The sequence below is a fragment of the Excalfactoria chinensis genome, chromosome 4 (genome assembly GCF_039878825.1).
Source record: "Excalfactoria chinensis isolate bCotChi1 chromosome 4, bCotChi1.hap2, whole genome shotgun sequence".
NCBI lineage: Eukaryota > Metazoa > Chordata > Aves > Galliformes > Phasianidae > Excalfactoria > Excalfactoria chinensis.
The window spans coordinates 5,382,484-5,393,304 of record NC_092828.1 but is presented as its reverse complement, the minus strand read 5'-3'; the positions used below and the strand labels follow the sequence as shown (position 1 = coordinate 5,393,304).

At 46.0% G+C, this 10,821-nt stretch overlaps 1 protein-coding gene across 2 annotated transcripts in view; it reads right to left on the bottom strand.

The window, feature by feature from the left end:
• Positions 1 to 614: 614 nt before the first annotated feature.
• REEP1 (receptor accessory protein 1) overlaps positions 615 to 10,821 on the bottom strand; it is a 57,386-nt gene continuing 47,179 nt past the window's right edge. For both annotated transcript variants that reach the window (XM_072335551.1, XM_072335554.1), the window contains exon 7: positions 615 to 3,045. In XM_072335551.1, coding sequence (XP_072191652.1) covers positions 3,035 to 3,045 — 11 coding nt within the window. In that variant the 3' untranslated portion in view covers positions 615 to 3,034. The remainder of the gene's footprint in view (positions 3,046 to 10,821) is intronic.

Below are 10,821 nucleotides of genomic sequence, written 5' to 3'. Positions count from 1 at the left end.
ATAACTGAGGCGTGTTTGTGGTACACTTGGTGAACTTACAGACTCATTTACCACAGATGCAGTTTCCTTCCTTTCTGCATCAACTTAAAGTAATGCACGTTACCTTGTGCTGCTTAAAGGCTGTGTTTTCTAGGGCTGACCTATTCGAAGCAGTCTCAACATGAGCCAGCAGTGCGCAGCCAAGAGCTGAATGTATTTTGGGACACATTAAACACAACATGACCAGCAGGTCAAGATACTCCCCCTGTATTTAACTTCGGTGCAGCCTCGTCTTGATTATTGCTTGTGGTTCTGGGCTGCGCAACACAAAAAGGATGGTAAGGTTCTCAGAAGCATCCAGAGGAGGCACCAAAGCTGGCACAGAACTTGAAGCTATTTTAAACCATTGGCTGCAGGATGGCTTGCTTATAGAAGTAATCTGCAAGCTGTTGGCTGGGCTGCAGCCCTGAGCCTGAGCTGGGAGGAAGAGAAGAATTGCTTCCCATCCCAATGAGCTGAAGAAGCCGCCATCTGCGTTCTGCAAAGCCTTTGCCACGAGGGGTCAGCATCAGTGCAGGAAGGCAGCTTGCTGAATCAGCTCGTTCCTGCGGCAGAGAAAAACTGCAACCAAAGACTTCACGGCTGATGTTTATTGGAAACAAATGCAAATCGCCATAAGGGTGAAATGACAGAAGTGGGGCAACGCCTGTAAACAACCTGTGTGTGGAAAACCAGGAATCAAAAGCAAACGACCGTTCTCTTCTGTACACAGAACACTACAGCACCAAGTGGACGTGGGTCGGCATTCACATTGCTTGTCTATCTACACACAAATATACAGCCCCGCTGATAAATTAATACAGTTTTGCCAGAGATATGAAAAGGTTTATTTTTGTTTTTCTCATTTATACAATGAATGTTTGGAGAGATATAAGGCAACTCCCTTGTCAACAATTCCACCTCAGCACTTAAACAAAACCCAAACAGTCAAGTTTACAGTAAAACAGCAGATTAGACACATTTAATCAATTTAGTGAGAATCAGTGTTAATTACAGCATGTCTGAGAACAAAACCTATCGGATGTTATGTGGCTCGGTGTTTTGTGAGGGGGGTTTTTTGGCATCATTGAGTGCAAACTTGTCAGCTTTCTCTTTTATGGCAACCTATTGCATAGCAGGGAAACACGGCTTGCTTGCAACAGGATCTCATTTCTGCTAACACCGCAGGCGGTTTTTGCTATTTCTTTTTCATGTTTGCCAAAATAAATCAAACAAACCTTAAAGCTGCTTCAAAATAAAACGCACAAGCTCAGCTCCTCCGCTCATTTGCTGAGTATCTCCTAAGGACCGAGATCTTCTCTAACTGCTTATCTCTACCTGTTTGGTTTTCAATGTGTTCTCTGAAGGCTTCTTCCTTCTCACCCATTGGACAATGCAGGTGAATTAGCACGTGTAAAGGAAACGCAGTTCTCAGGTAATGGGGCCAAACATCGTGGCAGACCCAGGAAATACCTGCTTGCTCTTTCCACTCCCTAGCCAGGTTGGATAAACATCACTGTGTGGACGTGGGTTATTTCTCTCTTCCCCACATACATCGGAAGCTCTGGGGGGACCTCGAGGATGCACCAGGCAGGGACAGCAAGGCTGCTGATGCACATCCGGCAGAGAAAAGGTCTTAAAGGCCACTTCAGATTGAGCTCTGAGCCTGACACACTCCATCCGGCTATTGGCATCCCGGGCCGCTGCCCCTCAGCTTGGATAACCGAACTACTCGGGCTCCAGCCCCAGCGAGGGCAGATTCCACGTATGTAATGCTAAATGGTTTTCTATTCTATGAGATAGGTCCAAGAGCAAACACAAAGGGCCACGTAATTAACTTATGTGTGAATTTCACATGCTTAACACTTACAAGAGACACCAACTTGAAAGCACAAATATACAAACCCTACAACATCTTCCTCTTCTTTTATATTTCTCGTTTATATATGGATACAAATACAACACTCCACTGGTTCTCGTGGTTCTAACCAAACTCCATGCTACAGGCAAAAACTCCAGGCCTCAAAAAGCAGCTGAGCCCCAGCGTCCTGATCTGCTCGTGTAAGGGAAACTCCAGCACCACACCAGGAAAGCAGAACGCTGGGACTGGGACTGGAAGCGAGTCACTAAAGCAATTCTATTGTGTTGCTGCAGCTACTACACGACTGCCTTGCTCGTACTTCAGAACTGCCAGTAGAACATTTGCCGCAAGCGATGCGATCCAGTTTTCTAGCCGCCATCATTTTCCACACAATACTCTCCTGGCTCAGGATGATCAAAATTAAGACTTTCCCCCCTTCATTACATTGCTGAAACCAATCGTTCTCTTGCACGTCTCTTCCTCATCCCAAGTTCTGTCTCAATGTCTTTTTAGCACAATGATTTAATCAGAATACCAGCGATCCACTTGCAGAAAGAGAAACAGCATTACAGCTCAGCTTTCCCTCATGAGTGTTGGCCACTGTCAAACAGCTAAAGCACTCAGGCATTTGTTACATCATTCACAGACTTGAGGAGGAAGAGAGGGAAGAGAAATCCATGGCTTCTACAAATCCACTTCCTTAATGATAGAGCCATAAATAAATACGCTGCCGATGTATCATCACGAGCAACTGATTACTTCTGTTGTTGCTGTGCATTCACAGAGCTAGAGCTATGCAGACACCATGGGAACTAAATGTACAGCCGTACAGGATTAGCGTGAGTGGGGATACACTGCAAACAAAACAAGAACTCTCCATCTGCAGGTGTCTGTCAGACTGTCCTGACCGTGTTGCTGACAAACGCGAGAAGCGTGGAACGGGATACAGAGACAGGAGCGAGGAAGGGCCATGTCTACAACGCTGTACATCAAAGCACATCCATCCCACTGCTGTTTCCTACGTTATTAACGAGTAGCTCTTTAAGGCAGAAGAGAGACATTCTGTGGATCTTGGTGCTATTGGCTCATTGCACTCACATTGTTTCAGTGGCAGAGGACGAGGTACTTTTCTTCCTGATGCGAGGTCTAAGGGTCCTAGGCGGTGCCTGCAGAAAAGCAAGAGAAAACTTCATTGGTGTAACAGGAAATTCTTGCTTTTTTTTTCCTTAAAACTCACCCATCTTTGTGGCATTTCAGTGGCAGTGATCCCATTTCTGGCATGAAGAAAGAGAGAAGCCCATTTTGGCCCTCAAGACTGTTAATGAAGGATCAGTTGAGGATTGAAGAGAACCATTGTAGACCCTTACCTTGGTTACACCACCTGCCCCTCTGTTGTTAGCTAAAGGCATGGCCAAATACTGCTAGTAGCACAAAGGCCAAAGCAGACAGGAGAAATTGGTGCAATTTGCATTGGCCATCAGCTCAAGACAGCAAACTGGTGGCAGGAAGCCCACTGCTGCTTCCCAGCCACCTTGCAGGGTCCAGCCCAGTTGTGAGTACCTTGGGGCATCCCAAAGCAGAAGGGGTGACCACTGTGACACACACTGGGCTCCTGCTTGGGTGACTGGGTAGAATTTGTTGATGTAATTTCAGATGAGGACTATTGCAATTCTGCCTTGCAGCCAGCTGATGAGGACAGCTTTAAAAGGAGCCCTTAAGCACATAAATGTATGGAAAGACCCCCAGGCAAAATCTGCCCAGGAGAACCATGGGATGCCCAAGAGGAGCCAGGTCATCTCTCCATGAGATCGCTTTACTCCAGTTAGCTCTATTCTCCAAACTGAACTGACTGAGACAGAAACAACCTAGCAAGGCCAACAAACAAGCAACAAAAAGACAACAACCCCATCTGCACTGCATAAATCACTCTGAAGACCTTTGGTATGGCACTGGGGCTCATCAGATTCACAACAAGAAGTGCTTACCATGTGTTGCAGAGGAGCACAGATTCTCAATGTGGATGCCTAGAAAAGCATAGTAGATAACACTGCAACACTCCTACTTCATTTTCAGGAAAATCCAAAGCTTTGTTGTTATTAACAGCATAAACCTATTTACCTGGAAGACTTACTATTAAGATCTTACTATTTGTAAATGAAGACTTAGTCATTTATATTTTATAGGACTATCCAATCCAAGATCATGCTGTATTTCCACATTCCTGTGGTACAGAAGGTATAAATATTCGTATGGGTAGGGAACAAGATCACAGTGAGGTTTTATTCAGACTCCATCCAGCTTCCAAGCCTGATCTGTTACCCTACTCTGAGTGCCCAGAAGTGCAATCGGGATAAGATGGCTGTACCCATAGAGTCATGGCTAACAGAGAATCACAGAATCATTAAGGTTGGAAAAGACTTCTTTAGAACATCCAGTCCAACCACCAACCCACCCCACCATGTCCCTCAGTGCCACAGTGGCACAGTGACTCCACCACCTCCCTGGGCAGCGTGTGCCAATGCATCACCACTCTTTGGGAGAAGAAATTTTCCCTCATATCCAACCTGAACCTCCCTTGGTGCAACTTGAGGTCGTTCCCTCTTGTCCTATCACTGTTAAGGGGGGAGAAGAGGCCAACCCTCACCTTGCCATAACCTCCTTTCAGGGAGCTGTAGAGAGCAATAAGGTCTCCCCTGAGCCTCCTCTTCTCCAGACTGAACCATCCCAGCAACCTCAGCTGTTCCCCATAAGATTTGTTCATTGCACTTCTCTGGACATGCTCCAAAGCCTCCATGTCTTTCTCATAGTGAGGGGCCCAACACTGATCACAGCACCTGAGATACAGCCTTACCAGTTCCGAGTACAGAGGGATGATCGCTTCCTTCCTTGTGCTGGCAACTCTATTTCTGATACTAGCCAGGATGCCATTGGTCTTCTTCGCCACTTGGACACACTGATAGCTCGTGTTCAGATGGCTGTCCACTAACATCCCAAGATGCTTTTCCTCCATCCATGCAGCTTTCCAGCCACTCCCAGACTTACTGTGGTTGCACTCAGTGCCCTTGTCTAGTCACCAATAAAGATACTAAGCAGGGCTGTGGTGATCGGTCACCAGCTGGATTTAAATCCACTCATCACCACTCTGTGTGCTCAGTCCACCAGCCACTGTTTTACCCAGTGAAGAGCACATCTGTCTAAGCCATGAGCTGACATGAGGAAAACAACTGCTGTGTATGACAGTGAAGGATCCTGCCCAGATCCATAGGTCCACTCAGATTCCCAAGCTGCTGGCTCAGAGCTGCTATCTGTAAACCAGGAGCTCTGCAACACAGCCTGATAACTTGAGCAGTAAGTATTGCTTGGGAAAGGCTGCGCTTTGAAAAGCTAGGCCACTCGTAGAGCACACATCAACTACTCAGTAAACACTTGAAATCAGGAATGAATAGCTCTGCCTCCTTGGAAGGCCACTTAATAGCTCTGAGAGAAGCAACAGAGACTGCATGTAACCACAGCAAGCTTTTGGTGACAGCCACCAGAGCTACAACAGCCCACTAGAAGGACGTGGGTCAGCCACATCACACCACTCCTGCCCTCCCATACTGGCTTGGAGAAAGAGAAACAAACCCAGCTACCCCAGGGTGGAGATCTGCTGGCTGCAATCTGAGAGCTACATTTGGGCTGCTGGATGCATCTCCGTTCCCCACTGCCCAAATCTGGAAGGATTCCTTGCCTACAGCATCTCATGCAGAGGTCGTATTTCCTCCATAACAAAACGTTGCTAAAACTGCTTTTGTCAAACTGCAGTGTGAGATCCGTGTCTCCTTTAGTATTTTTTGTTGCTTTTCGTGTTGTAAATTAAATCACAGTTCTTAATAAGGTGATTCCAAACCTACTGAAATCATGGAGTCAGCACTAGAAGCACTGCTGATGTCGGTGTGGTTTGGCCAGGTGCATGAAGGTTTGGGCTCTGAGCTCTCTGGCTAAGGGTGCTGTCTGTTCTCCCTACAAACCCTCTGCCTCAGGAAAGAAAGTACATTTTCTGCAACAGACAGGAAAAAATTAGTGGTTGATATCCAAATCCTCTCATTGAAATACCTCCACATTAGCATGTGGTTTAGAGCTAGATCCAAGTTTCGCAACTCAAAATCCAACTCTGAAGCTCCGTGCAATTATTATTTCCACAGGCATGGATTCGAATTTCTATCAGGGAAGCCACATGTGTTGGAAATGGAGAGTTCTCATTGCAAGACCCACCCCTGAAAGACCAGAAAAGTGCCGCTTTTGGATTCAGTGCTGTTAGGCCTAAGAGGTGTTCACTCAGATACTCAAAGAACTTCAGAGAAGGAAGAACCTTGACAGCATGGATGTACCTCAAGGGGCTGATCCTTCTTTTTAGGCCTTTTGTTCATGGATGCACCATCCAATAAATCGTTCTCTTCATCATCTGAGAACACAGAGTCTTTCGTTTCACAGTTTGGCTTTTCGTATTTATCGTTCACATCTATTTAACATGGCCATTTACGGTCTAAACATGAAGACAAAGGATGAGGAAGATCAGTGATTTGATTCGCGTTACACCAAACTCCACTTCACCGCAAAGCCATGCATCTTCCAGGGATTAATAGACAGAAGGTTCACACTTCACACTCCACTAACAGCAGCTGTTGGGTTAGAAATCAAAAGGACCTTGGTTGCAAAGCCACCATAAGCTCTTCTTGGATTATTCTATGCAGAATCTAGACTAAATTCACAGCCTGGTGTTCTGGAGGTTGTATTTAGGAAGATTTTGTTTGTTTGTTAGGCTCAGGGATAAATGAAATAGCCACGGAATTAATTAATGCCACGGAAGGCAGAATATGAGCCCATGACTACAGATCAATAACATCCACTTGGTGCTTTCCAGTCCTGTGATTTATAACACAGTCTTTATGGGACTGGTCATATTGTACAACATCATTCATTTGCTGTCTCAGATTCAGATGGTGAAGCAAGACAGTATTTTCAACAGCCAGTCCCAAGCAAGAGCTATAGAAGGGACACCCAGTGTGACTAAGCTCCCTGTATCTCTGCAGAGTGGAAACAGGAGTGTAAGTGTTGAGTGCTTAGATGACAATCACAGTCACTCACTCTACTTGGGCTGCTCTATAAACACACATAGAAATAACATTCTGCACTTCTTCTCTCAGCCTGACTGTAACACTCTGCTGGACCAAACACGACAGAAGGAGGATTCTTCAATATCTGACCATTATCAATCCATTTAGATCCTTAAAGCACACACAAAATAAACCCCCCAAACCCCTCCAACAGCTCTCAGTTGGAAAATGGAGACGCAAAGGGCAACAAAGGGCTACAACAACACCAGTCACAGGCAGGTCACCAAAGGCTTCTCCAGTGCCAAATCCATGCTGGCAGCTGAACACTCTCAGTGCCCGTGAGACAAGCTCAGGGTGCACCGCACACCATCCTCTGGCTGCTGACCCCGAGTCTCTTCCCTCTGCCTCCACTCACATGGGCCAGGCACTGTCACAGGTTTTCAGGAAGAGCTGGAAGTTGACTTCTGCCCAGCTGTGCTGAAAAAGCTGACAGTCACATTCCAGAGAGGCCTGGAATGCTGCTGAATTGTTGGGTTTTTTCCCTATATGTGACTGTGGTGCTGAGACTACACTGTAAGGAGAATATTAAATGTTCTTTACAGCATTTGACAAAATCCATCTAGGGAGATTTTACTTTAATCACAATGTTATCTTTCCACTTGGGAAGCGGGATATCCAGGAGATGCATAGCTGAGGTCATCTTGGGTGCAGGAGCTGCTCCGTGGTGCCTCTCTAAGCCAAGGACAAAACAGATTCAAGCTCGTATTAAAAGCTGCTTGTTTAGTGTTGGAGCACAGCCTGACCCAAGCACACCCTGTAGGCCAAATGCTGCCCTGCTCCCCTCAGGTTTGGGCTGCAGGCTGGATGTCAGGTAGTTTGTTTCCAGTTTCTTAAACTGGGTCAGGACTTCTTGCAAATGAGGTCTGCATGAGGTCTACCAACACCCCTCAGCCAAGAGCTTTCCTTGGAGAAAAGAAGACATGAAGGGGACGTGCCAGAGGGGTGCTGGAAAACCAGAACGTGAGCGTTCACCGTGGAGGTGCAGTGAGACATTAAGAACATACAGGATTAGGCAAAAGTGAACTGTGGCCTTTGTCCTGCTGCTCCACTGCAAAAGAAGACAGAAGGAAGTGTGAACCCTGATAACACTCCCACTCTCCCCAGCAGCCTAAGTGTGGTGTCCCTGCCCCAAAGCTGCTGCTTTTAAGACTGGGGGGGGGCTCCTTCTCCCAGCTGACATGCACTGCTTTGTCTCCAGCAACAGAGGTTGGCATAGTCCACTGGAATAAGGGCTGATGAGGAATGTTTCCCTGCTCTGTCTTACTCTGAATGAGGGACCAAAACCCAGCCAAACAGGAACCAGCTTCACTTCAGCCTTACTGTCCTGGAACAGGGAATACGTGTGTCCAGCCTGGGCTTTCACAGCACATCTCTGAGCATTGATGAGAACAGACCTCGAGTCCAGGCGTCCTATAAGGTCTGGAGTGAGAAGGGAGGATTGCCTGCCCATCCTGACTCAGACATCTACACTGTGGGCAATGCCAGCCTCACAACCACATGGAGTGCCAGGCTTTGTCCCATGGTTGTTGTGGAACATTGCGCTATTGTGAGACCAGAAGCAACTCACCTCAAAAGGGTTGAATTAGCACCAACTATGAGGTCCTTTTTTGTGTGAACCAGGCAATTACAAGGTAAAAACCCTAACTTTTCCTACACCAACATAGCAGGTGGAGAAAATAGGACTAAAGCAGGGAATTAACCAGAATAACAGGCAGATGTGAGGAACTACTGGGAAGGGAGATGGAGGCTTAAAAGGAACAGATGGGTTCAGGGACAGCAGGGTTTGCTCCTGGAGAAGGGGCAGACCAAAAAGCAAAACACACAGTAGGGGCTGGCTTCTCAAGGACAGTGTTTGGCCTCAAGTCACCTCCTGTATGTTTCTAAGAGGCATCAGGGCCTTAGGGCACTATCATATGTCCCCATAGTGGCAGAGCCAGCAGTGTGTGCTGCTCTAGGGAAGCAGCTGATGCCTCTGGGGCTGTTTCACAGCCAGGAGGGGTTGTGTGAATCCAGGGGCCATGGAAATGCAGGTCATTCCCCCCTGGCTCTCTCACCTTCAGGAGGCCTCACTCCCCATCTCAGAGCAGGGTGCTTTTTGGGTGTTTTCACCTGTTACATTTTTGCCTACACGCCTTTGAATAGAGGGGTAAAATTATTGCAGATATGGGAAAGCTGCTCACGTCCCAGGCTAAGCTGCCTGGATACTTAAGTACAGTTACAGAGGGAATTGAGCAGCCCAATACCTCTGAGAGAAGCTGGACCTCCCCCACCCTTATTTTCCCAGGCAACATTTCTTTCTTCTGTCATTGTAATTCCTCAGGGGTTATAAAACAAACCACAGTCACAGACTACACAAGCCAGGAACAAGGTGTTGTATTATTGTAATGGAACATTAAGTCACTCCAAAGCTAAGCCTTTCTGGGGGATCCTTCATATAAGGAGTTTTGCACAGCATTTAATAAGAGCAAGAGAGCAGATATTTATTACACGATGGCCATCAGCTTCTTTTCCCTGCAACAAAGACAAATTTGCCATCATTTCCAAAATACATTGACCCACCTCACGTACTTCTCCAATAGTTTTCATTGCCAAACCAAGAAGTTAGAAGTAGCCAATCTACCAGCACACACTAAACAGATGCGGACAGGGGCTCATCTTTCCAAAGCTGAAGTCAAGTGCAACCAAAGCAAACAAGTCTATTCACATCATCAACAAAGTCACTGGTTAATGAAAACACATCCCACAAGTGATTAAGTTGTTAAGTACTAGTCTATTCCAAACACCTCAGAAGAAAACTCATGCAATCTTTAACACTTACATCAGAGTCCCATAATATTTACATAGAGAAAAAGAAAGAATAAACTGTTAGGGGGAAAACATTTGGATGTAGAAGGGGAAGGAACATTGTTTCAGAGCACAGAAACTCTCATCTTTGCTCTCAGCTGGTTGAACTGGAGTTTATTAAACAACGACGAATGTTTGAACTTTGTTGCTGAAATGGAAACATACTTCAATGTACTCGAACAACCTACTGATCTGCTATGAAATTTTTTTGCTTCCCTGACATTACTAAAGTAAATGTCAAAGACTCCCAAGTTGCCATTTGCAGGTACTGCTGTAAAGTGATGCCAATTATGCCCATAAAAAATATGATTCAGCATTTAAAAGGGAAGTTTTAAGGAATAAAATGCCTAGAGCAACACAAAGTGGTTGTCTGGTCTTTAAGCTCAGTAAGAGAAAGGTTAAGCAGTGTGTAAATCCCTAGCACAAGAGATAGCAGCTAAACTGGCTACAAGCAGAAACGACCTAATGGTCACCTAGACCGTGATTTAAAACACACTTAATGAGCATCCCATTAAGGTCTTCTCTGAGCTCCATGCTCAGTGTGATCCATCACCTTGCCTTCAGGGTGACAACCACATGCAGGAAAAGGCCTAATATGATTTTATTGGCAAAGCCCCAATAAAATAATGCTCCTCCTGGCTTTGTGCTGCAGCATCTTGTGCACGACTGACCAAACACCTCGGCTAAGCTGCCCATCAGTCGCTGCTGAGCTGTAGTTTTAAAGGTGCACGTTCACAAACCGGTCTCATTTGTCTCTAATGTCTTCACATATTTCTTACATTGCCTGAAATCATCATTAAACTTCCCCTCAGATAGATAAAGCCGTAACAGTTTTCCTGATACACAACGTATTTTAAACATCTTTGAGATGTATTTATTCTCTTCAAAGTCCAAAACTGTTCCTCTCTCTCAGCCATGCCACACAGTCTTTGCAACAGCACC